At 50.2% G+C, this 27,448-nt stretch overlaps 1 protein-coding gene across 1 annotated transcript in view; it reads right to left on the reverse strand.

Moving 5' to 3' along the window:
* Positions 1-27,448, reverse strand: part of SHANK3 (SH3 and multiple ankyrin repeat domains 3) — a 289,287-nt gene that overhangs the window by 138,689 nt on the left and 123,150 nt on the right. The window contains exons 12-13 of the mRNA XM_030456676.1: positions 22,087-22,781; positions 21,646-21,935 (exon numbers count right to left, since the gene is read on the reverse strand). Coding sequence (XP_030312536.1) covers positions 21,646-21,935; positions 22,087-22,781 — 985 coding nt within the window. The remainder of the gene's footprint in view (positions 1-21,645; positions 21,936-22,086; positions 22,782-27,448) is intronic.

The following is a 27,448-nucleotide window of genomic DNA, read 5'->3' on the forward strand; positions in this document are numbered from 1 at the left end:
TGCCATAGAAGGCTTCCCATCTCCTTCCTCACCCTCCCTGTGCTCTGCCAACACATCTGTATGCTCAGGAGAAGGGGGCTTAAGCTGTCAGATGAGGCACATCATGGATTTATACCACACATGTTGATGGTTTTTGCTTTGGTCTTAACAGCTTTCCTCATAATTCCCAACTTTCCATCAGTTGGGGTGGGGCTGACCAGTTCTGGAGCACTGTGTGGATTGTACAGGGAGCACTGCTGGTTATCTCTTAATTTAGAATTATTATTGACAACGCAACAAAGAAACTCCCACTCCAAGATCTACCATCTGAATGCCAATAGCTAAGTGACTCCCATCGCTGTCTAGATCTCATTTGGGCTATTCTTCACCATATGCATGATTTGCATTTATTAGCCCTGAACTTCCACAGATATTTTACTGCTCAATCACTCTGCACCACGTCACCCCTCTACCATAGCTCTCACTAGTTAGATTTCCAGCTTTTCCCAGCCCCCCCAGGCAGACTGCTCCTCGGAGGACAAGGGGGCTGCTCCCTGCTGCGAGCAGCACAGCATCTTTCCTGTTAACACTCATAGCCATTTCACTACTGCTGTTTTGTTTTGTTTTGTTTTTTTAAATAAAAATTATCAAATGAAACACTTCTGAGCAGCCCACTGACACCTTTGCAATTTCTGATGCCCAGAGCTGGCTGCTCGGTAGGCAGCAGCCCAGACCTCTCCCCCCAGCCAAGGCGCTGTGCAGCATGACGCTGCACTTCTCCGACACAGGAGTGAAGTGCTCTGAAAATTAAGCATCTTCTGTGGTATGAAATACACAGAATTTTACAGAAACGCACAAACACCAGAGCACTGTCGGGGCCACTTCAGCTTCCAGAGGGATACGGTCCTGGCACCTGTTTCCCATGGTGGCAGAATAGAAAGGGGACAATTTACCCTAAGTGCATTCCCATGACATGGGGGTGGGGGACCCATGGAGCCCCCCCACCAGCAAGATGCTCAGGGGCCAGGGAGAGCATCCCTGCTTCCTAAAGAAGCCACGCAGTTTGTACAGCCCAAGCAGAAAAAAACGTTTGGTGTCACCACATCTGTAAGCACAATCAAGACTTCACGTTCAACCTGAAAACTTTAAGACCTTGCAGGAAATAACAAGAGTCAGGGGGCAGAAGAGAAGTTGGGAAGTTCTCTACCTGGAGCCAGCAAGGGGTGGGAGGAAGAGACCATGCATTTGGACGATGTCCAAATCATGGTGGACACCAGAGTGATCACTCAGTCAGCATTAAAATTCCTTGTGAAATAAACAGCAGACACTAAACTGTGCAGTCCTTGGGGAAAGCCCCGAATTCATTAATACTGTATTTAATTTTATCTTCCAGAGCCCACTATGGACAGGCAAGTGAATGACTTTGCCAGGGCCACTCCAGGGCTGGATTTGATGAAGTGGCAGGGAACCAGATGCTGGAAGGTCCCCTAAGGCCACTGACCATCTGCAAGGCATGGCTGTGGTGCCTGTCCCCATGCCTTGTTGCCTCCCAGTTGCTGGCTTGGGGGCCAGGGTGGTCTGGGGGCTGCAGTCCCTGCAGGTCAGGGGCCATGGGGCAGGTACCAGTCCCTGCAGGTCCCCAAGCACACAGCTGGACCAGGCTGGTGCTGGGAGCTGGAGCTGCCTCTGCTCCAGTGCTCCTCACCCAGCCCAGCGCTACGCTCACCATGAGCCTGCAGTCCAATTTCTTTGAGACAGAAACACCCACACAGCCGTGCCTGAGGGAAGGGAGCAGCTGAAGGATTCGTTCCTGATGAGCAGCCACCCCCGCAGCACAGCCCCGGGCAGCAGAAGGGCTCTCCTGTGCTACAGCCCTCGCTCCTGGCTGCACCGAGAGAAGCCAAGCACAGCACCAGCCAGTCCTGCAGTCCCACCAGGACTGTTCTGGCTGGAAAAGACCTTTAAGATCACCCAGTCCAACCATTAACCCAACTCTAGGTCCAAGGAAGTTATTCTGCCCCTGTACTCAGTCCTGGTGAGGCCACAGCTTGAGTCCTGTGTCCAGTTCTGGGCCCCTCAGCTCAGGAAGGAGATTGAGGTGCTGGAGCAGGTCCAAAGGAGGCAACTGGGCTGGTGAAGGGACTGGAGCACAGATCCTGTGAGGAGAGGCTGAGGGAGCTGGGGGTGTTGAGGCTGGAGAAGAGGAGGCTCAGGGGAGACCTCATCACTCTCTCCAACTCCCTGAAAGGAGGTTGGAGCCGGGGGGGGTTGGGCTCTTTTCCCAGGCAACTCTCAGCAAGACAAGAGGGCAGGGTCTCAAGTTGTGCCAGGGGAGGTTTAGGTTGGAGATGAGAAAGAATTTCTTTCTGGAGAGGGTGATCAGGCATTGGAATTGGCTGCCCAGGGAAGTAGTGGATTCTCCGTGTCTGGAGATATTTCCAAAGAGCCTGGATGTGGCACTGAGTGCCATGGGCTGGGAACCACGGGGGGAGTGGATCAAGGGTTGGACTCGATGATCTCTGAGGTCCCTTCCAACCCAGCCCATTCTATGATTCTATGATTCTACCCAGTCCAGTGATAAACCATGTCCCTCCACCCTATATCTACACAGCTTTTTGAACACCTCAGGGGATGGTGACCCCGTCACTTCCTGGGTGCCTGCTCCATCCTGCAGCTCATCTCATCATCAGCCCTACAACGCTGAGGACTTGCCCACAGCTCTGAGACAGCAGCCAGGCATCAGCACCTTCCCACCCCTTCCATCTGGAGCCCCCAAACACATTGTTCTGCCCATCCCCACGCTTTTCCTTCCCTGCCTTCTCCTCCACACATTTCCACTCCATCTCTCTACTACTACTTTCTTACCCTTTTCCTGTGTCGTGAAAAGCTTGGCTCAGCTTACAGGGAATACACCATCACACTGAATATCTGACCAAAAGCAGCTGAAAGAAACAGAGCCTCAGAGAGCCTTGAAGTGAGATGAGTTCATCAGATCTCTGAAGGGCTGATGATATTTTGCACACCTGCAATTCAAAACCGTGTTAGGAGTGACAAATGTTTACTTTGTTCTGTCTCAAAAGGACTAGAGTTCAACCTGCTGCTCTGGATCGTCACAGCTCACTTCACCTGCCCAAAATGGCAGGTACCAAAAAAAAAAAATGATCAAACATGGGGCTTTCAAATACTTCTTCCTCCTGGGACACAAGAGAAAATGTTACATTTAAGTCATATTAGCTGCTGTATTTTTTAAAGGTTTGGTTTCTTTTTTTAATCTCCATAGTTAATACAAGGTTAAAAGGGCTTTTAAAGTCAGTTTCTAAAGAAGAATGAACTGGTGGTAATAACCATCCCATCCCACTCTACTACATGATGAACACAAGCATCAGTATCTTCCTTCTTGTTGGACCTGAGAGCATTACCTAGCACCACCTCTCATCAGGTCAGGAGAAAACCTAAACATCTTGTTCTCTGGCTGCTGCAGGTTCAGTAAGATCAGCACGAGCAAGGCTCTCACTGAACCCCAGGTGTGCCCTCACAGCTCCAGTCTTCCCATTTCATAAGTGACAACGAGAAGTGAGAGAAGCTCCACAGGAGAGCAATGAGAACAAAACCCTGTACATAAATTAATTCATAGACCAGGACCCTTCAGCAAGCAAGAGACCAGTGGAGTGGAAAGTCAGAGGGACAGTGTGTGACCAGGAAAGGACAGAGAGGCACCAGCCCTTGGCTGCCTCTCCCAGTGCAGGGATGGGATGTGTCGGTGTGACACCAGGCAGCAGGTCTGCAGCAAACCAGGGCAGATTCCTCCTATGATGCTCACCAAGCTGAGGAACACTTTGCCACAGGATGTTATTGACAGTACAAGCTATCATGGGTTCAACAGGCCACTGGAGAAAAAAAAAATCAGGAAGAGCTATAAATTAAGCCTTGAGCCATTACCAGTGTGAGTCCCCAGCCACCGGCCAAGCACTGCTCTGTACCTTCCTCTCCAAGGCTGCTGTGGTCCTCTGTTCTCATCAAACACCACCATTTTATGTTCTTGTATTAAACACCAACAACTCGGAGGTGAGAAGTCCTTGCACTAAAGTGACATCGTGCTAAACTGCTGTTGCCAACTGGGACGTGGTGATTAAGCAAGGAATATAAAAACACACAGCCTCAGAGGGTGACAGTGTCACACCACCAAGGGCTGCAGTTTGCAGTGGACTTCAGGATGCTCTCACTTTATTCCTTGCTAAATTAGTATATCCCCAGAGCAAGGAGACCTCTGGAAGCACCACAAGTGCTGACACTTCCGGAGAGCTGCTACAATAGCAAAATAAAATTTTACAGAAAGATCAGATGGAGAACAAAATGCCTGACTCCATAAATGGGCCACCTCATCTCTGCAATGCTGGCCACTTCATTTCAAGAGCACTTCACAGCTACAGAAAAGTTACAGAACAACCCGTGACACAAGTGGAGCCATGAAAGGGCTTTTTATAGTAAAAGACTGAACCCCCTGGGAATCTTTAAAGAGAAAATAAGGGAGGAACGATGAAGAAATATCATTGTGAAACCTAGGTTCTGCCCAGCACTCGCTGGTCAGTTTTGATATTAAGAAAGGGTGCGTGGTGTGAAATCTCATCAGAAACCCCCATCATGCAGGTTGTCAGCAGAGACAAGAAGTTGTGACCCAGTAAGATGTATGTGCAGTAAACACTCCGTACAGCGTATGGCTGACAACATATGCTACCCATGCTGTATGTGTTGCAAACTGAAGGAAAACCTTTCTGGGGGAAAGAAATGTGCTAATTAAATAAGCTGCCTGGGAAAATGAGAACAACTCCTGTCTAGGAGATGAGCCCTTCACAGCCAAACTTCATTCAAGTCTCTGACACACAACAAGAAGAGGGTAGAAAAATAAAAGAAAACTGCAAGGGACGAAGAGAAAAATACTCAATTTTTACAACAGTTCTTAAAGGAGTGGTTGTGAGGTAGCCCGAGGAATCACGGAACTGTTCTGGTTGGAAAAAACTTTTAAGCTCATTGAATCCAACCATTAACCCAACTCTGCAAAGTCCAGTGCTAAACCATGGCCCTAAGAAAGCCAAAGATGAAGAGCAAGTACCCAGCAGATAGGCAGAGGAGGTGCCCCTTTTCTTGATCAAGAGTCAAAGGCTACCAAAAGGTACTGGACCCAAATATTAATACTGACAGGTGAGTGGTGTTGGGAAGCTCCCAGTGAAAACAGCAGGAGAGAGTCCCCAGTAGCACTGCTCCATTCCAAGCAGATAATGGTAACACCTTTTGTTTACCCATCCTTTTTGCAGCAGTGCTCCTCCTCTCTGCTAGAGCATCTGCTGAGCACCTCCCAGCACCTCTGCTTGTTCCTTGCCACAGCACTCACCAGACACCATGGCAGCATCTTCTCAGCAGGCATGTTCCATCTCCTCAGTTGGTCTTCTCATGTCACACATACAAGAACAGGGAAAATTGAGGAACTGTGGGAAACCAGCAGGACAGGCAAGGAAGGGCCCTTCTTGTACTCTGCCTCTAAACCCCATCCAGGCTAAATGGAAAGAATCAAGGAAAGGAAGGGAAAGACTGGTCTCCAGAACCCCTTGTAAACTCCTACACATGGAGGACACAAAAAGGAGAAAAGTGGAAAAGGATGCAGAGGAATGGAGAAAAAAAAAAGGAGAAGAAAAATTCATAGTTACCTAGTTCACGAAGCTGCTCATCGGCTGTGAAGCATGAATGAAAATGAAAGAGAGAAAACATGGGACATGCATGAGGTGAGAGCAAAGCAGAAAAAAACACACAAATGGAGCACAAGAGCTGTCTCCAGCTTAATCACTGGGACACAACTGGGCCATGGGTAGTGACAGGGCACAGACAGCCTGGCATCTTACAGCCCACTGACACTGGCCCCATCGACCTTGGTTTACCAAAGCTGGAGGGCCACACACTTCCCAGCAAGGCAGTCTTTAGAGGACAATCTGCTTGACTACTGTACTTCACAGCCTCACACCCATGAGACAAAACCATTCTGCAAGGCCTCGTTAAGTCCAAAACAAAAAAGGAAATTCAATTAATAAAGCAGTCCATATACTAAAGATAAAAACAGAGAAGTCTCCCCTCTCCTTCCTCTCCAGGAAGGAAACAGAAAGCATTTTTGCTTTGCCCCCTGAACCACCTCCTCCTTGATCCTGGACAGCCCACCATACTCCTCTGGACATCCTGCTCACTCACCAGTGCCCCACTCGTGCCCTGTGCCTGCTGTGCAGCAGCAGTTCTGCATCAGCTGGCACGCTGCTGGCACAGCCAGGAACCTGATGTCACCCAACATGTGGCCTGCTCAAGCTTAAACCGTGAGATTCTAGCATTCTCAAAAGTGAACCCAGACAGACGTCTATCTGGTTTGTCTACCAGAGTGCTTCCAGATCTGAACAAATAACCTCATCACCAAGAAACAGAGCAGTATGTGTTCTTCCTACCACTGCTATCCTAAATATTCTCTGCTGCCTTTCCTCACTGAGTTCCTGCCCCTCCCTCTGGCCTACACTGAGATGCTGTACTGCTAAATCAAGACCAGTCTTTCTCCTTTCACCACTCCTTTCCCACTTTACCACCATAACTTCAGTGCTGACCACAGCACAGGACTGTTCCAGTCCCTGTGTTGCTCAACCCGGGATGCAGTGAGGAGCAGTGTGGGGAGCTGAGTCCCTCCAGCTCTGCAGCTGGGCACCCAGGCCATGCCATACAAACCAGGAGGTGCCTGGTACTGCAGGTCAGGGCATCCTAATGTGAAGCTGACTCCACCATTCAACATCATCCTCTTCCTGCCTGGATTCTTCACTGAGTCTTGGGCTGATGGTGGTGTCAGAACTCCCACTGCACCTACAGGGCAACACACTTCTGTAATGCTGCCAAAACCTGCCAGAAAACATCATCCTAGAAGAAAAGAAGCAAGCAAGAGGAAAGGAACTGGTGTCTTCTGGCAGCTTCTTGAACCATCAGCACATATCAATGCCCTGCAATTGCAGAAGATGGCCTTCCATGCTTTGCTGCTGATTGGGGCTGTGCAGAGGAGATGAGAACATCCTAGACATTCAAATAATCACAGAATGTCTTTGGTTGGAAGAGACTTTCAAGATCATCCAGTCCAACCTTTGAACAACACTGTTAAAGTTCACCACTAAACCATGCCCTAAGGACCAGGTCCAAATGCCAGGGCTGATTACTCCACCACTGCTCTGGACAGGCTATTCCAATGTCTGACAACCCTTTCAGAGAAAAAATGTATCCTAATATTCAGCCTAAACCTCCCCTGGTGGGAGAGATCCTCAGGATCATGTTCAGGATCCTGAACATTCATCTCAAGCATGGATTTGGAAGCACCAAAGCCCATCAACTGCCCACTCCTGATTGTCCTTGCCCTCAGGGAGTTTCAAGCCAGAGCTCCCAGGTTCTGCTCAGAGCTCTTGGTTGAATGAAGAACACTGAAACCTGCCCAAACACCATGCTGCAGGTGAATGATCAGCATTTGCCACACAGATCCCAGATCAGGCTGAACACCTTAGTTAGACTGGGACACAAATCCTTCCAAACCTGCTGCTATGACTAAACTGGCAGAGTCAAGGAATAACTCTGGGAAAGAGAGAAGCCCGGGGCTCATGAAGCAGCCCCCTGGATGTCCAGGAACCTGACAGCCTAAGCAGGATGCTGAGGAGCACCAAAGCTTGAGGCAGAGGCAGTACTCCAGTGCTCTGCCCAGCACAGCCTTGCCTCACCCTGAACACAACTCCAGCAAGCAGAAACCACTGAATCATTAGAGTTGGAAAACACCTCCAAGATCATCAAGCCAAACCATCAACCCAACACCACTGTGCCCACTAAACCATGTCCTGAAGTGCTCATTTATCCTACTGCACATCAATCCTATGGCAACTAAAGTCTGGCAAAGTCACACCCAAGTTTTCCCTCTAATAATAATAGGTCAATGTGCCCCCACAATTGAAAACTGGGACATAACTAAGGTCAAGCTGAGGCATACAGAAGATGCTGACTTGAATTAATGAAGCATTTTCTAATTCTGGAAGGTAAATAGGGACAGCTGCCAGCTCAGTGCACACCTAAATGCATTTGATTTGAATGTCTTACTAATTTAAGTAGTTTCCAAGAAAAGACAAGACCATGCATTGCTAAAATGGCATCCCCAAAATCCAAGAGGTCATGTTTGGAGGTCATCTACAAAACACATTTTAGTCCTAAACTGTTTGCTGGTATGTCTGGCAGGAAGATGCATCTCTGCCATGTTAGCAGGTTTGTCTTCAGCCAAGGCAAGACAAAAACCTATCTTGTATTCCCAGGATATTCCAAACAATGATTACCAAAGCCACCTCCAAAACCCAGAGAGAGTCCCAACATCCAAGAGCACACAGCTGGTATCTCAGCTACATGCACTTGTAGGAACACACAGTCAGTTACTAAAGAGTTACGGAGCACTCCTACAACAAGTGAGTTGCAGCCTACACCATTCCAGAGTCAGGGGCAGTACAAGGAAGTTTTTTCCCAGAGGACAGAGAATAACAGTGCTGAAGGACCAAATCACTATACATGCAGTAAGAAATGCCAGGAAATGCAGAAATATCCTAAATAAACCTTCATGGGAAGAGGGGGAAATTTGCTACTATTTTGTAATCCAAAAGTTTGTAAATAGAAACCTTGGTGAAAGGTGTGTGTGCATCCTGACCCTGCTGTGCAGACCAGGAGGGTGACACCACCAGATGCATCCTCTTTATCTGCCACCGACAAAGAATCTATTACAATGTCAAGGCTCTGATGTGCAAAATGTGATTAGTTAATTTGTATCAGTGATCTGCACTGAAATGTATTAGTCACAGCAAATCGTATTTATAAGTGGATGCTCTTATGCAGAATTAAAGTGAATATAATTTCTTTTATCATAATTATAGCTTTGGGAGCAAACTGAAATAAACCAAATGAACTATTTTAGTTCCGAGTCAGAGGCCACAACTACAGTAAGTGGGTAAGCTGGTCTATTAGAAAGGGCAGCATGAATCAGCTCTTCTGGTGACCCTACCTAGCCAAGCCAGAAAGGAAAGAAAATGTTTTGTGGGATCTAACAAATAGAAGCCTCAAAGAACCATGCCAATGACAGGCAGATGTTGAACACCCAGCACAGCCTGTGCTGATGCTCACTACAAACAGCCAATTCACAAGAAATCCCTGGGTTCAAAATGGTCCTGGCAGCACATCCAAATGCCAGGGCCACAGAATAGAGCCCGGTCCCAGCACAAAGAAAACTCTCATCAAGTTAAAGGCCAGTGGTGCTCCAGATTGCCTCATCCCTGGAGATGTTCAGGGCATGTTGAGGGTGTCCCTGCTTCCTGCAGGGGGGGTTGGACAGGATGACCTTTAGAGGTCCCTTCCAACCCAAATTATGATTCTATTTTTCGAAGGATGAGGCCAGAAGAAAAACCCCAGCTGGTCTGACATGGGTCAGCACGCAGCCTCCCCCAGCAACTTCTGCACCAGAGAAGGAACTCTGGGCAGACACCAGGCAGCTCTTGGGTTATTGCTCCAGCAGCCCAGAGAGACCACCTACAACTGTAATGCCTGTGCTCCTAAGAAATTGCAAGTATTCTTAAAGTTAAAAATCAACTAACCAGGATTTAGGTCATTGGCTGGAGTTGATGATCTCAGGGATCCTTAACAACCTGAAAAATTCTGTGGTTCTATTTAGAGGTAATATGCAGAAATCACAGAAAAATCACTCATGCCATTCTTACTTGTACTTTAGAAGCAGATAACACAGTACCTCCTCATCAGCCTCCTAACAATCTGCTGGGACACCCCTCCATGGATGGGATTCAAGATCTGCCTCCTGGCATTAGCTTTTAGACTACACCAGAGCCAAGCTCTTCCTGTGACTCAGCTCTGACCCTACCCTTCCTTCCCAAGGGCTTCCCACGAGTTGGCCACCAACACCCTGGCATGCAGGCAGCAGCACCTCTTGCCTGGTCTGCAGGCACCCCGTATTAACAACGTCCCAGCATTTTACTGAACTCTATCACCCACGAGCTCATTGTGAAGGACCTGTGGCTGCTGACAGGCAGCAGGGGAGGAAGGGGAGATGGTAATACACAGATATGATTGGACAGCAAGCTTTAAACAAGGAGCAGAGGATGTGGATCATTACTAATTCTTAATGAGAAGAAACACAGATGACCCCTCATGCCCAGCAATGCCCCCAGTTCTAAGACACCACAATCCATTGCTTGGGAAGCCCAAGAAAGGCAGCCCCTGGCACATCCTACAGGTGTTGGACCCAAGGTCTGTATTTAATCCACAAACACGTGGTCGGATTCGAAGCAAGCTGTTCCTGTCAGGCACAGAGATTTCTGCTGGCACACTTCTTCCTGAAGCTGAAGACTCAGACTCTCGAGCAGTGTCTGTGCCAGCCAAGCCCCAGACAGTCAAACAACAGAGCTGCACCTTGGGAGCAAACTGCTAAAGCACCAACCTCACCTCTCTGGAGCTGGGAGGCCTGGAATAGAAACACATCTGATCTTTATGCAAACGACATCCAGGGTAGGTTTGTTCAGTCGTTAATTAACTTCACCCTTAAAAGATTAAAGATAGGAATTCGCTATTTAACTGAGGCAGCCACGAACACCCGTCTCTCTGGGGATACTTTGGCCACATGGAAATGCTGGGAAAGCTCGATGATTCATTAGGGAATGTTGTGCTGGTTCCAAGAGAGGACCCATGACTTTGGGTTACACCCACCTGGGACAGGTGAGGAGTGTCAGACTGATGGCTGCCCTTTGCTGACTTCCACAGCAGGATGTTAAAAACAGCAGAGCAGGCTCTCTGGACAGAAAGCAGATGCTGAAGTCAGAGGAACCCCAGCAATGGCTTGCAGGAGCCACTGCTAATGGCCAAGACAGATGACAGACACGGGTAAAAGGCTATCTATATCCAAGCTAGTCAACAGAGAAAAAGGCTATTTCAGATGGTGATTCATCAGACTTATTTTAAATGTCTAACTTGGGATGAGATAAATTGCTCTCTGGAAGAGCTATTTCTTAGCACTGGCTGGAGGGAGAATGGCCAATGGCCTCAGGTGGAGCAGATGACACCACTCAGCCACACAACAACATGAATCCCACCCTCTCCTCCCAGAGAGGAGGATCAGGATGGTGCTCCCAACATGATGGCAGATCTGCCAGCGAGGGGGTGACCCCAACCCCTGCTCATCTGGACAAGCAGGCTCTCCAGGAACAGCCACCAACAGCTTCTGCTCTGCATTCCCTGCCTCCTGTCCCAAAGGACACACTCACCCAGCTTTTGTTCCTGAGGGAGCCATGACCATCTCAGGAGCAGCTTTTGAAGACCCCAGACTTTGGGAGAATGCATCTTCCACCCATATCTCTCCTTGCTGAGGCTGCCAGACCAGCCAGAGAAGCTCTACAGAAAGCTGATGATGGGGGAAACATATCAGACTGTCCACCCTGTACAGCAACAGCTCAAGCACAACAGGCAAGAAGGAAAACTCCCAGATCAGGGAAAACAGTTTGGGGTGGAAATAAATAGTCACTTTGTAGTGGAAAACTGCTGTGCAAAGAGAGAACTTGGAGATCACCCATCCATCCACCAGCCAGCTCTCACTGCCAAGGATGCATAAAGGGGAAAGCACCCAAGTGGGTAGGGGGTATATATGCATAGCTTGAAAAAAACAAAACAAAACACAAAACAACCAAACATTACAGTTTACAAAAAAATAAAATAAAATCTTTTTTTTAAAGAAGCAGCCACAAGCATGTTGCAGCTGAGCAGAGGAAAAGGAGCAGACCTGTTCAGCTATGGAGTGACAGCAGGGCAGGGCGACCCAGGGTGTGCAGCTTGGTCAAGGCAGCTGGAGCCAGCATCTGGTTCCCAACTGGAAGGGGCCAAAGATGGGGACTGAACTATGAAGAAGAACTCTGAAATGGATCACCTGTGGCCTGGGAATGGGATGGACTGTGCTCCAGAAGATGGCTTGGTAGCAGCAAAGCTTGGTAGCATCTGCCAGGAATTTGACTGAGGGCACTCAGCAGGTAAAGCAAACCTGGGTGTAATTTGCCTGAAGACAGAGAGGCTCTGTAAGCATGCAACTGTCCTAAAACACATCCAGCATGTGGGAAGGGGAGGAGCATGTGGTGGATAAGAGCAGACATTTGTATTTGTCCATCTCTTCCAGTGTCAACATGCAGAAAATCTCACTGTGGTAAGAACTTTACCTTCCTAGAAGAAGCCTGAGGAGAGAAAGAATGGCTCTGGCTATTAGTTTGGGAAGTACTTGGTTCAGCAGCCACTCATGAGGATGCTTTTGAAATTCTTTAGGCTTTCAAATATGCTGTTCAGCAGGGCACAGTTTAGAGACAAATGTCTCTCTTCTGTAGAATTCACATGTAGGCAAAGCAAAGGAAATGGAGAAAGGCCTGAGAGAGCTCAGGAACATAACTCCACCTTCCCCCAAACACACCTCCTGAAAACATTCTTGCTGTTCACTTAAGGTTATTGATGTTGCATTTCTCCCCCAGGAATCTGCAACTGTAAGTACAGCAGTACTAGAAGATGCTAGAAGAGCATCCAGTGAATGAAGAACAAATTGCCAAAGTTTGGTCAAAAAAGGTGTTAAAAAAAATTAACAGGGGTTATCTTTAGAAGAAAGAAACATTTCTTCAAAGAAAAAAGTCCATCCAAAAGCAAGATTCAATAAAGAGATAGAAGCATTCTGAGTGACCTGTTGGAAATAAGACTAAAAATCAGGGACAATTTCTGTGCTAGCTGATCTCAAGTACGTATGTTTGCTCTGGACTTAGGTCCAGCCACTCAGCTGATGCTCACCAGCCAAGTACAACCAGCCTGTGAAGTGTGCTGGGAACCTGCTGCTTCCCCACTGTGCAGCTGGGCTCAGGAGGCAGCCACATATCCCAGGTACCTGAGGAGAAGACATCAGAAGGCAGAGGATTTCTGCTACAGGCATAAGAGTTTTGATGATATCTTGCTCTTTTGACTTGTAATCAAGGTTTCCTTTGCTATAGTGACAAGCTGATAAGAATTCTCAACATATCACTGCAGATGCCAAGTATAAATACTATCATTTTTATGACAAAATGCAACAATCCAACCTCACACCGGGTACCTGTATGACTTTCAAGCACTATTTGATCTACACACTAGAGAACCTCGGTTTGGTGTGTTTCAGAGGGACACGGGGGCAATCTTACTCACTGCTGAATATGCAAACACAGTTGTCAACACAGGAAACACTTTTAACTCTTCTCTTAATAAAAGGAAAAAGCTGACAAAAAAAATCTAACACCTGAAGAAAGTCCCCAGATGTTCTGAAGACCAATATTGTCCAGTAGAGGAAATTATGCTGAAGAAAAAAGAAATTACAAAAAAGTTCAGAGATTTGTTTTGTTGTAAGTGAATAAAATCTCTCCACCAGTGTACCTTGCACAGTTGGAGGCAAGCAGATCTCAACAGCCCATGCCAGTTTTGTTCTCCCTACATGCAGCAGAGATCCTGATTCTGTTCTGCCTGACTTCTTCTCTAAATCCTCCTTTCAATTTGTGATTTTTTTCCCTCCAAATTCTTAGGCAGAAAATTTCTTGTCAATGAGACCCTGATTTCCAGGAGGGCTATTTGGCCACAGCAAGACATTTTCAGTTTAGTAGCTCCAGCAACCCAGAAACCATGCTGCTGACCTGCAACACATAGGTTCTCAGTGGAAAAATCCTCCCCTAACCTAAAGTAAAGGAATTTAGCACAGCAGAAAGCAGGACTTCTGACAGATAGCAGTCCCAAGAGGTTGTATAATTCTCATACCAGTCTACAGCAACTACCTGCATCTTGGCTTCTTACCATCTCTTTCAAAATGACCTTCCCACCAGAAAAAACAAAAGGGGACAGAGGGAGAATTTCCTGACACCAGCACCAGTTCAGAAAAGGTTCACCAGTAATTCCCATTGCTTCCCAGCCCTGAAGCTGGCACAGAGGCACTGCAATAAACTCATTCCTGGAAATAAAGCTGGAGAGGGAAGCAGAGGACCAAGGGGGGTTTGCTAACTTTTGTTGCTAGTGATCATAAAAAACACTCTGCTTCAACACTGACTGCCATCTGCACCCAGCAGAGCCTGAGCCAATCAACCACCCCAAGAGCCCCCAGCAGCAACACCTTGCCTCCAAACACAGCAGCTCTGGAGATGAACCCCTGGAGTGGCCTCTGTGTGTCTGTGGCTGCACATCACCTGCTCTGGGCAGGGCAGGGGCTGGGGTTGCCCATCGCAGGTCAGTGATGGGGTCTGAGCCCCAGGGCACAAGCACAAGGCACAGGAGTGCTCCCCTCTAGAAGAAACCATGCTCATCCCTTCACATGACATTGAAGCAGGCTGAACATAGACAGCCTGATCTGTGGCAAAAATTAAACTTTAAACACAGTGAGAAAATTTTAGGCCATTTTTTTTCTAGCCGTAGTTTAGGATTACTAAAAATAGACTTTATAATGCCAGATGGTGGCACCTTTAATAATCATAAAGGGATTACTAGTTCTGCATATCCTCAGGGAATTTCCATTGTTTCTTTGCACTGAAGTAGGCTTTGACACTTCTTCCTGTTGCACTGTCCTCATCAGATCCCATATGACCTTCTCAATCCTTGATTGATATTAGACCATAAACAGCATTCCAGAAAGCCTGAAGACTCCAACAAGCTACTTTCCTCTCCTGCCCACTGTCCTTATATACCTCATGAGATCTGATGGCCATTTCTTGCAAACATCTGAAGAAAGTTCAATGCTCAGAAAGCAAACACTCAGAGCCCCAACACGCAGACTCATCCTGGTGCTAGGGGCTGTCTGGGTGGATGCAGACTTCTGACCACCTGCATTCATCAAGAAGGCAGCATCCCCAGACCTGAAACCTCTGCACTCCTGCCCAGGCTTTTGTCTCTTTCCTTCTAGGTTTTGGTGCTGTGGTTGGCGTAACTGACAATCACCTCCAACCTGCTGTCATCTCTCCAGGGGAGAGATGGTCGTGGACATTTAGATAAAGGACACCCTCAGCAAGACTGCTGATGACTCCAAGCTGCGTGGTGTGGCACCATGCTGGACGTAAGGGACAGGGCATTCAGAGGGACCCGGACAGGGTGGAGAGGTGCAAACTGCATGAAGTTCAACAAGTCCAAGTGCAAGGTCCTGCACATGGGTCAGCACAACCTCAAACACAAATCTAACCTGGGAGGAAAATGGATTCAGAGCAACCCTGATGAGAAGGAACTTTGGGAGGGTGTGGGGGGTGGGACAGACTGAATGACAACGTGAGCCAGCTGAGGGTGCTGAGCCCCTGTCCCAGGTTGCCCTGAGAAGCTGTGGCTGCCCCATCCCTGGCAGTGCTGAAGGTTGGATGTGGCTTGGAGCACCCTGGGCTGGTGGGAGGTGTCCCTGCCCATGGCAGGGGGTTGGGACTGGATGCTCTTCAAGGTTCCCTCCAAACTAAACCAGCCTGTGATTCCAGGACTCTAAACAGCACATCCCTCCACAAGCACATTCCACCACCAAGCGACATTTCAGGTGTCAGGCTCCAGGTCAGTGTTGGCTACCAACAACTGGCCTCATGTGCAATCCTGGAGTAACATGACAGCAAGCACCAAGTGCCATGCCAGGACGTGGCAGCATGACCCAGCTCGCCAGCCCCTCCTCAACACATGGGAGGGCAGGACCAGGGCAGTGCCCTGGAGCAGGTGAGGAAACACCAGCAATAAAGCACAGTCATCTTTGTGGCTTACACTGACCATCAACATTTAACAAGTGAATGAACACACAAATGAGGGGAAAGGGAGGTATGGTTCACAATTGAAGCTAAATACATATTTAATGTTCCTAGACTTAAAAAAATTTATTTGCATCAAAAATGTAAAGCAGGGCATATACATTTTATATTCTCTTATCTTAAATAACATATCCAGAGCAATGCAAGATCCATCTGGGCACCACCTGAGACTGCAATCACAAAGACCCATTTATTTGTAACAGAAACCAAACTGGGTTAGAGAAGAACAGAGAGGTTGGTCAGAGGTATAAAAAGAATTAATTGCAGGAAAAGATTTAAGGAATGGGGCACATTAATGGCAAAGCAATGTGTATTTAAGCAGATACAGAACAGGCATATAAAATGGTGAGCAGAAATTCAAGAACAACCGAAACTTCCACAGAGCATCCAAACAAGAGAGCACTTAAACTGGAGAGTAACATATTTATAAACCAGTGAGATAAGGTACTTTTCTACATCAGGCTTAATTAGCTGCCTTATGACACAACTGGCATAAAGAGCACAGCAGGGATCAGCCAGAGGTCAGATGTTCATGTAGAAAACAAGCACAGGCAGAGGTGCATTAGGCAGGAGACAACAAAGCCCACGGACTGCAGCCCACTGCTCAGCCATGGTTTGGAAGTCCAGGTCCTACCAACTCCACCACTCCATTGTTGTGGTTCCCCCCCATCCAGCTCTTGCACCTCTTCCCACTGCAGGATTCCTACCCTCCTACCTTATCCTGCTTGGCCAGAACCTGGCAGATCATGCCGTGGTTCTATGTTGTGGAGGTTGTGCCTGTTGTAAGCAGCAAACCCCATCTCTTCCAAACAAGATTCTTCCTGTCTCTGAGATACTTTTATTTTATTCAGTCCATTTTCTTTTATCCTTCATGAGCAACTTTTCTCTTCCTCCTCTTCCATGACTCATTTTTCAGAGCTTCCAAGAACAAAAAGAGAAAATAATTTATCTATCTGTGTCTCTAGAAGCTCTCATTATTCCCAAAAAATCTTTTAATTCTGACCACTAGACAAACAGCTCAGAAGCACAGCCTTCAGCTCCCACACCACCAAGCAGCCTCAGCCACCCAACGAGGATGTTATGTGCCTGGTTCCAAAACAAGGTTTTGTTCAAGTCACACTAGGACACGTGTCCAAGACTGCCACACTCGTGCAGAGCACCCCTGGTAAAGCCATGGCACAGGAGACACACACACACACACACACACACACACACACACACGGCACGAGTCACTCTTGCACTAGAAATCTTTTTCCTCGTGTTTATATGGAAATGCCTATGCTCAATCTTATATCCATTGCCTCTTGTCCTGGCACAGCCTTCATCCACTCTGAGAGTCCAGCTCTCAGCAAACTCATGATGCCAGGGTCAAAGGCAGTTTTTCAATCCATTTCACCCTCAGAAATATTAGAGAGTACCTTAGAGGGAAAGCAAAACCAGCTGGTGCTCAAGAGCTACAAGAGAACCAAGATAGTGAAGCACTTTGAGCTCAGAAGGCAACAGGCTCTCACCCACTCCCAGCTTTGCCTGGTGGAGAACACTCTGGAGTCAGTGCCCACAGGAGAAGGTGACTCAAGCTGAAGAGACCATGGAGAAAACGAACACCAGCAGATGCTCTGCAGCCTCAGGTGGGATACTGCTTTCAGGCCCACAGCCCCACCAGAGCCAGTGACCCCTCAGATCCCTGCTTGATGGGTCACTAAAATAAGGCAGCAGGTATTACTCATGACCAAGTCACTGCATTTGTTGGGAAAGAAAATTTAAAAGTGTCTTTTTTCTAATGGAGGATCTGGTCATAGTGCCTTTGCTGGGACTTGTGTCTAGGGGCACACCAAAAATTATTAAATCAGCTATAAAGTGACTGTTTCAGAAGTTAGAAGAGATGAAGCTTGAAGTTTAGATGGTTCTAGAGCAGCGTCCCCACCAGAGGAGCTGGAGGAAGCCTCAGTGTTTTGGAAGATGAAGTGTGAGCAGTTTACAGGTGACTGCAAATCTGTGCAGGACCAACAGCTCTGCAGGTCTTGACTCACTGACCACAAGACTCTATCCCTGCTCTTCCAATGCTGGGAAACACACGAGGCAGCAGTCTGGTGAGGACACAGTTGCTTGTCACCCCTTTGCTCTAGATGACCACAGGCACAGACAGTTTGAGGACCAAGTTTAAAGTTTTGGCTTAACCTGCCAGGCTATTAATGGCTCTGTCTGCCCCTGCATCCAACCACCAGAACAACTGCCCTCCTGCAGGGACCCCACAGCCCAGAGCAAAGTGGAAGTCCAGAGGAAACCACCAGCTTGAACACCAAGCAGAAGCTGCAAAACCTCCCACTAACAAAACCAACCACAAGTGACACTATGCACTTTATGCACAAATAAAATAATCCTCTGTCTCTAAACAGCCTCCAGCACAGCTGAAAACTGCTACAATAATAATTCAACAAAACCATAACCACGGCCAACAGAAATTCAGTTTGCTGTTCACTTCACAGAGGGTTTGCTTAGAGACTGCAGCAGGGAATGTCAGTGAGGAACCAGAGAGGAAAACCTGCTGTCGGATGCACATGGGAACAGTTGCTGGAGAGCAACTCCTCCTGATCACAAAGTGCAAAGAAATGAGACTCCAAAACCAGCATGTTCATAGCGTTCCTAATTTCACTCCTAGGCTGGAGATTCAGTCCTTGTTGTGCCTCCTCTCTGAGCCACTTCTCCCTGTGACCTTGTGATTTCGGTGCTGGTGACTACTGGAGACTGGTCCTCCCTTTGCTTGGGGCGCTCACATCTCATTTCACTTCTCATTATCAGTAACAGGCAGATCAAGGACAGACTCTCCTCTGCTTGAATTCTTGAGCTATCTTACAAACAAAGCAACTGTATTGATTATTGCCTCTTGTCATCCAACAGCCACCAGGACAGTACAGTACACAGCCAGGACAGGCACCCTATCTGTCACCGTGCTCTTCAAACCAAACCAGCTCCTACTGGAAAGCCTGAAGAGATCCACCACACAATGCAAGGTTTGCTGCATCTTGCTCCACCAAATCCAATATGCAAGACCCTTGCTTCACACCAGTGTTCAGCAGAACCCTCACAGGAGCCCATCGGTTTTCATCAAGGAATACAGCCTACAAACATAGCCCTATGAACATCCAAGGATCCTCAGCTTTTTAAGACAGTACACAAAAAGCAGCATCTGCTTCCTAATGCAGTCACACTTCCAGCAGGGCCATACACAAACCCCTGGCATGTTTTTCCAGTGTCCTCTCTGAGAGTTCACAGCCCCAGCTGTCTGAAATCACTGAGTTTCACTCAGTGAAACATTGAAGGGATTGTTGTCAGTGACACATCTTTAGATGAGACACCATCCCTAACACCACTTCCACACCAGCAATCTCATGTCCACAGCCTCCACCAGCTCAGTGCTGCCCTCCCCATGGAGGTCCCTTCCCACAGAACACTGACACTCAGACTTGCACCTCTGGATGCGTTTCTCCCTCAGTATCACACCCTAAGAGAGCTCTCCTCTCCTTGCACATCTCCCCAAATGCAGCTCATCTCATGAAGCAACTGCCTCCAGCAATTTTTTGACAACATTCCCCAAATCTGCTCCCACCCTTCCCCACACAGCTCTCCTGCTCATACCCACCACACTTCAACACTTCCTCCAACCTCCACCTTCTCCCTCTAGGACCCTCCACCCCCAACACCCAATTCCTGAGCACCTCAGTTAATCCACACCCAGCTGGCACATCCTTTTCAGGACCCCGGTCTCCCCAGCTGCCCAGGGCAAAGCAAGGCATCCTACCAAACAACACTCTCTCACTGCCGCCCATTTGCAACACCCTGGCAACCCCTGAGCTCCAAGCAGAAGTCCTGCACCACCTCAGTCTAGAAACTTCACTTAAACCAACTTCTGTTGCCACCAGCTGGGTGTGAGAGTCCTCCTCACCAACTGAAGATCACCCCGTTTGCAAGGGGAGTCAAAAGTCACTGAACATGGCAAAGCACCATCCACAGTGGTGGATGGATCCACTCAGACTGCTGGGTTCCATCTATCCCCATCACTACACCTGTCTGCAACGCCAGGGCACCCTCACCAAAGGCTGACAGTATTCCCATCCTTGCAAAAATTAATCAGTAAATGGGCCTCAAAAGCAGTAAATAGCTGAGCACTGCCTACCTACACTACCTGGAAACCTTTCGTAAGTGAGCCACAAAGGTGATTCTCTTTTAACTCTTCTGAAGCCTTCTCAGACAAGCATCAAGAACACCAGCTGAGAGTGGCTCCAGCTCCAAGGGGTCATTGCCCATGCCCACATGCTCCTCCCTCCCACAAGTTGCTCACATAAAGAACATGGGCAAACAATTGGAGGTGAACACATGAATTAAGGATTCTGTTGAAACTCTGATGAAGAGGCACCAAGACCTACTTCAGGCAACCACATGAGGAGATGAAGAAGAGAGAAGGCAAGAGATGCAAACAGCACTTCTGAGCCAGAAGCCCCATCCATCTCTCTATTAATTCCACCTTCCTGAAAACAAACCCCTTCACCCCACAGCCACACCCCATGTAGCTCCACAGACCAAACACCCCTTCACTCCAACCACCCGCTACAGAAAGACCCAACCGGCACATCAGCCAAGTCACAGCCACCTCACATCTATCTCCTCCCCCAGTCACGGAACAAAAACACATCACCGGGAGCACCAGCAGGTCTGCTGGTACTGCTATTTCCAAGGGCAGGTTTTTGGTGAGCACAGCACAGGACTGAGAGATCTAATGTGTTCTGAAACAGCGATTCAGAGCACGGCACAGGGCGCCCTGCCTCCCTCTCCCAAGCTCAGATCCAAACTACAGCGAATGCAGCCACTGCTCCAGCCCCCATCCTAAGAGGCATCAGCAAAAAAAAGTGGAGGCAGGAAGAAGAAAAGAAGATTCTTAAACTTTCTGTGAAAAATTATGGAATTAGCTTGCTTGCAGAGGAAGTCTTTTCTTATCCCTGTCTGCTTGAAGCTGACTTATGACCTACCGCAGCGTTTACACGTCTTTCAAGAGTCAGCCCAACATAATGGGCAATGCCATTATCCCTCTAATCTTCTCATCTCCCCATGAGCTCTGCATCTCTGTGCAGCCTCTGCCTGTGCAGTTGGGAGCTTTGTTTAGGAAGAGCTTCCCTGCCCACCTCCTCCTTCACAGCTCTCAGAAAAAGGTGGACTGTCAACTGGGACCCTCGCAGATGGCCCATGGCACCAGGCAAGATCAGCTCACAGGGCACAAAGCAAACCCCAGGATAGAGATGAAAGGGTCTGGAAAGGCACCTGCTGCTCCTAGGTGTCCCAGCAGAGCATGGCACCCACAGCCTTCTGTCACAGAGGAGGACTGACCACCCAGAGCCCAACTGCAGGACCAGAGCCCCAGGGCCCCATTGAGGACCTGCGGCCCCACCTGTGGGACTCAACTGGGCAGCCCCAGGTCCTGAGCAGCACCCCATGGCCCCCACCCACAGAGACTGGCCGAGGCCAGAGCTGGCCTGAGGCGACGGCCCTGTGACCCCCGGTTCTGACTGAGGGACCAGGGGCTGGAGCCAACGGGAGCCTCACGGCCCTGCCGCCCCACAGCCAGACTCGGGCTCTGCTGCCCCACAGCCAGACTCGGGACCCCACAGCCACACAGGGAGTGACCAGCACGGCTGAGCAGCCGGAGCGGGACCCCCGGGCTGGAGCCCGCAGCCGGCGGGTGTCAACCCCGGGTCCCCCACCCGCCCGACCCCGCACCCTCACTCACCCTTGACGGCTTCGCCCCGGTTGAGCTGGATCTCGCCCTCGCCCTGCGGCGCGTAGCTCTTCACCACGATGAACTTGCGGCCGGGCACGGCGCTGTACAGCTTCCGCTTGGGCCCGCGCAGCGGGGCGGGCGCGGCGTGGGGCACGGGCACGGGCTCGGGGCCGGGGGGCCCCGTCGGGCCGCCGGGGCTGTAAACGAAGACGTAGGTTACGGTGCTGATGCCCGGCAGGTCGCGGCTCGGCCCGCCGCGGCCCGCGGGCTGCGCCATGGCAGGGCCGGCGGGGGGGCTTCAGCGCAGCCCCGGCCGCCGCGGCGCCGCCCGGGCGCGGGCACCGGCTGGGGCTGGGGCTGGGGGGGCACCGGCTGCGGCTGGGGGGGGCCGCCGCCCGCCGCCGGCTCCATGGCGCGGCGACGCCCCGCCCCGCGCCCCGCTCCGCTCACTCCGGCGCCGCGCCGCCGCCGCAAGCACCATGGCCCGGGGCAGGTGCCGCCGCCGGCAGCTCCTCCCCCTGCGGGCGGGGACGCCGCCGGACCGGCCGCCCCCGCCGCCGCCCGCCCCCGGCTGCCGCCGCCGCCGTCGCCCCGACTGACTGCCGCCTTGGGGCCGGGATCGCGGGAGGAGCCGCCCCCTGGCGAGCGCAGCGCTGCCGCGGGACCAGGGGGACGGGGGAGCCGGGGGAGCCGGGGGGCGGCTCCGGGGGTGCAGGGTAGGGGGGAGTGTGGAGGACGGGACCGGGACGGGCAGGTGGGGGGATCCGGGGAGGCAGAGTGAAGGAGGGTGGGATAGGGGAGGTGGTGGTGGGGGGGGTGTCAGTTTTTGGTGTCAGTGCCCGTCCGGGCAATGTGCGGGGGGACAGTGGACGAGGGATCCAGTAGCTGGGGGGTGGTGGGATGTGCGGGGTGTGCCCGTCACCTGCTCTCGGAGGGCTGACAGCAGTGCCTTGGGCATGGAGGTCTCCTCTGCCCCCCGACCTGCCAACACCGCGCACCGCAGCCCCGCAGACGAGGCGCTCGGTGCTGGCAGTGCCCTGTCTCCAGCAGCCTTTCCAGCGGGGTGGTCCCTCTGCTGCCCCAGCGCCCTGTTCGCAGCCCCCCCAGTTCCTTGCAGCCTCCCCATTCTCTGCTTGCAGCCGCTCCTGCTTGTAGTCGCACCACTCTCTATTTGCAGCCCCCCTGCTCGCTGTTTGCAGCCGTCCCCCCACTTACACCTCCCTCGCTCCCTGCCTGCATCCTCCCTTCTTGTAGCCCCCCGCTTGCACCCCCTCTCCCCGCAGGTGCGGGCTTCCTGACCTACACCCTTCTAACACCCTCTCGCTGCTACCCAGACCCGCGCAGGATGGGGATCTCCTCCTGCAGCCCCCCCGGGATGGGGAGGTGCCGGTAGCGGGGAGCGACGGCTGCAGCAGGAAAATCTGTCTCGAACTTGCACCCCTAGAAATGTCTGTGACCCACTCGGGGACGCCCCTCCTCGGGGAGCAAGGACGGCGTCCCTCAGCCTGGGACAGCCTGAGCGTCCCCCAGGAGCAGTGGCACTGTCACAGAGCATCGCTCCAGCATCAGGACGGTCCCCTCTTGGCTCAGCGGGCTGCCCAGAACCCCTCCTCAACCTCCCCACCCGCAGGCACAAAGTTGGGCAGCAGGCACTGTCACACCGGGCATGTGGCCGGGGACCCACCAGCCTCAGCCCAGAGCTTGCTGCTCCTCTACTGCACTCAGTTACCGTCCCTCAAGGGAAAAAACACTTAATAAGAAATAAATAGCTACCCTTTCCTTATAATACTTCTAAATGTCACTCCAGTCTCATTTTTAGTCAGCACACAGATATTACAGCCCAGCTCTCAGCTCTAAAAGGCCCCTGTATGTTTTTAGGCACAGTCACGAGCAGCATGCAGGAGATGCAGGTACTGCAGGCAGCTGAAGGAGACCTGCAGCCCCCACCCCACTGCTGCCCACACCGGCCAGGGCTCGCTCAGCCCCCGGACCGGGGGCTTTGGGCTCGGTTGGGTGCAGGACGGTCAGTTCACGGCGGGGGGGCTCTGGTGCTGGAGCTGCCACCCCCCCCCCCCCGGGCTCCACTGGCAGCTGGTGCCCACACAGACCTGCACGGATGATCCCACTGCAGCCATCTCTCTTCCAGTGACCACCCTTTGACCCCCCTCCTTGCTGTGCCACCAACTCTGCCCTGGAACAATCCTGCAGCTCCAGGAACGCCCAGACACTGATACTGCACCCTCCAGCAGGGCTGCAGCAGTTTCATGCCCGAACATCATCACAACCACCTTGCATCATCTTACATGTGACTGTTGCTGCTGCTGCTGGACTAAAACTGGCCTGTGCACAACTGCCATGAAGATCAAAACAACAGCCTGATGTCTTGGTGGCTCCTCAGCATTAATTATGTGGTCTGCAGTCCTGTTCGTTGCTGCCATATTGATTTTGCAGCACACTCATTCTTTGATCATTAAGGAGTTATTAAGTCAAAATGCCTCACAAGCCTCCATCTATCATATCAGAGGCACATTTATAACAAGTTTAGTAATAATTTCAAAGAATACCACCATTTTTGTTTGGGCTCTTTTGGCAGGCTTGGTTTCAATAAAAGGATGTTAATTAGTTTAATCATATTTCATGTTAATGCTTACTTGATAAAGACCTGTGTCAGTTGTACAGCTGCTCCAGGTTCAAGCCCTATTTCTGGGAAAGTTTCTCCTATATCCCCAACTGGAAAATGTGAGAAAACCTGCCTGGAAAGGGTTTAATGCTTTTTATCAGTCAAAACCAAGTATCACCTGGCACACTTCCATGTGAACTGACAATGTGTTTCTTCACCTATTTTATCACCTTGTACCATAAGGCACCTTGAGGCCTGAAGGAGCCGGTTTTATCCTTTGTATCGCCTGGTTAAGCTGTAGCTAATCGCTGCTGGATCCGTAACTTACTTCTGAACAGGAGCCAGCATGCCTTATATATTATGAATAAAACAAACACCACCACGGCAGTGTTTATTAATCAGCCAAGGAGCTTCTTAATGTCCCCAGTGCATAACTGTGATTCTGACACGCACGGTGCTCACATCCTCCTCCCCTACGAGATGCCTGAGCAGCCTTCCAGTGCCTGAAGGGGCTCCAGGAAAGCTGGGGAGGGACTTGGGACAAGGGCCTGGAGGGATGGGACCCTACGAGGGGGAAGGAAGGGTTTGCAGCTGGGAGAGGGGAGATGGAGAGGAGATCTTGTGCAGGGAGGGAAGGAGGGAGAAATCCTTTGGGGTGAGGGTGCTGAGCCCCTGGGTGCCCAGGTTGCCCCCAGAAGCTGTGGCTGCCCCATCCCTGGGGGTGTTGAAGCTTGAATGGGGCTTGAAGCCCCTTGGGCTGGTGGGAGGTGGGAGGCCCATGGTAGAGGGTGGCAGTAGATGATCTTTAAGGTCCCTCCAACCCAAACCCTTCCATGACTCTTTCTATGCACAAGAAGGATGCTGTGGATGGGGTGCCTGGGTGCCAGAGATAACTCCCCATGAGGGTGCCAAGTGGGGGCAGCTCAAATAAAACATTGTCACTGTGATGAAGCAGTAGCCTTGGTAGCTTTTTCTTTATCTACACAGAGGTCCTGCCCTTGGCAGGGCTTTTCTTTCTGACAGCTGAAGACTCAAAGCTCATCTGCCCAAACCACACGTCAGATTTCACCATAGTGACCCAAGAACTGTTCTGGGTCAATCGGCCCCATGCTTGGTATCGTTCAACTAAAGCACACTGGCAAGAGGGTGATGTCTGGTTTGAAGGAACCCAAATAGCAGATGGAGGACTCGTCTTCCTACCGTCACCTCTGCAACCAGCAGCCTGCTCTGGAATCTGTCATTGGATTTCCTGGGATGCTTTGCCTGGAGACAGGAGGAGCCTGAGCTGCCCATGCACAGCGTTCTCACAGTCAGGTCCTGCAGAGGAGCTGCTCCAAGCCTGGGGCTGGGCTTTGGTTTTCCTCCGGATGAACAAGCTCTCAAGGACCACTGCCATAAGCCCATCAGTACAGGAACCTCATGATATGCTTCCGAGCGACACTTCTGAGGTCTCAAGCTTCCTCTGCTGTTGAAAATAAGTACTTGAGGTGGGTTTGATGTGTGACTCCATGTCTCACAATTCTTATGGACATTATAGCTCATGGAAGCATCCAGACTCAATCATGCCTGGAGACAGTGATGGAGACCTGACCATCTGGTGGGACGCCTCCATCACCACCAGTCTGGGGTCCCAGCTCAGAAGAGCTTCTGGAGAAGAGCAGACACTGGCAAAAATCCCCTCCCCAAGACACTGTCCAAGACAGACTCTCCTGCCACAGGTTGGTGGTAGGTTCCAATACTCACAAATGAATTAACAGACCATAACAGTCCCCACAATTACTTAAAACACATCAAGAAGCCCCAGATATCCACGGCAGTTGCTTTAATTCCTGTGTGCTCTCAAGATGCTAATAAGAAGAGAATCACTTTCTGTCAGGCGAGTTCTGTCTGAAGGACTCTGGATTTAGGTTTAAACAACTCTCCTCCTCCCTTGGGGAGTTCCTGACACCCCTGAGCAGTGCAGGTGAGGACATGCCAGTTTTGGGGGAGCACAGCCCATGACCAGGTATGGTCCAAGCCAAGGAGGTTGTGCCAGAGCTGCTGGAAGTAGCTCAGGCTTCATCCTGCCAAACCTTTGCTCATCTCTGGGAGGCAGTGAACACACTAAGGTGTCTTGCACGTTAGCATGAAAGGACCTAATACAGATCCTGATTTTTCCCCACCCCTCAAGAGCTGAATATCAACAAGTTTTGTTGCTTTAGGATACAGAGAGGTTTCCTACTGTTTCTAAATGTGCTGTAAACTGAACCCTTCAGGAAAGAAATACATGCAGCAGCTTTGCAGTTAACCTATTAGCCTCTCCTAGGAACTGCAGGACTGTTAAATTGTTCTTGTCCACAAGGCACCAATCCCCCAAAACATGCTTTTCCTCTCCTTTTGTTGTTTGGTTTGTGGGGTTTTTTGTTGTTGTTGTTTTGGTTTTTAAATTAGTTGCTCTGGTGCTGGAGTTGCTTTGCCCCTAGCCATGGAAGGGAGGATCCGTAAACTTCTCTTCTTGCTCTGAGGACACTGACATGCTCTCACACACACTGCTCTGCACCCACAGAGTACCTGGAGATGATTTCTCTGTAGGAACCTTTTTGGAGACATCTGTACCCAAAGCTTGGTGGGAAGAAGCAGACAACACCAGCCCAGCGATGGGCTGTCCAGCAGTGAGAGCTGCAGCCACCTCCTTTCTGAGTCTGAGAGGTTTTGCTGTGACACAAGCAGTATTATGAAGTCCATCAGGTCCTGATAAGCTGGTACTTTCAGACAGAATTTGACAACCAAACTCTGCTTCTCGATCATGGCACTTACTATGTGTCCTTTGGAAGAAATGCTTTTGCTGTTCTGGAGTTTCAAATTGTTACTACAAGCATGTCTGACAGATACAGAAATAGACTGGCTTTGATGGAAATGATTTCGGCTCCAGCAAGAAAATAGCAGCTTCCTTGCTTCTAAAACCTTCCCAGATTCACAGAACCAAACAGAACAGCTGAGGCTGGCAGGAAGCTCTGGAGATCATCCCATCCAACCACCTGCTCCAGCAAGAACACCTACAGCTAACTGCCCAGGCCCATGTCCAGTTGACTTTAGAACATCTCCAAGGATGGAGACTCTACAGCCTCTCTGGACAACCTGTGCCAGGGTTCAGTCAATCACACAGTGGAAATGTGTGTTCAGAGGGAGCCTCCTGTGTTTTGGTTGGTTCTT

Source organism: Calypte anna, chromosome 10 (assembly GCF_003957555.1).
Source record: "Calypte anna isolate BGI_N300 chromosome 10, bCalAnn1_v1.p, whole genome shotgun sequence".
Taxonomy (NCBI): Eukaryota; Metazoa; Chordata; class Aves; order Apodiformes; family Trochilidae; genus Calypte; species Calypte anna.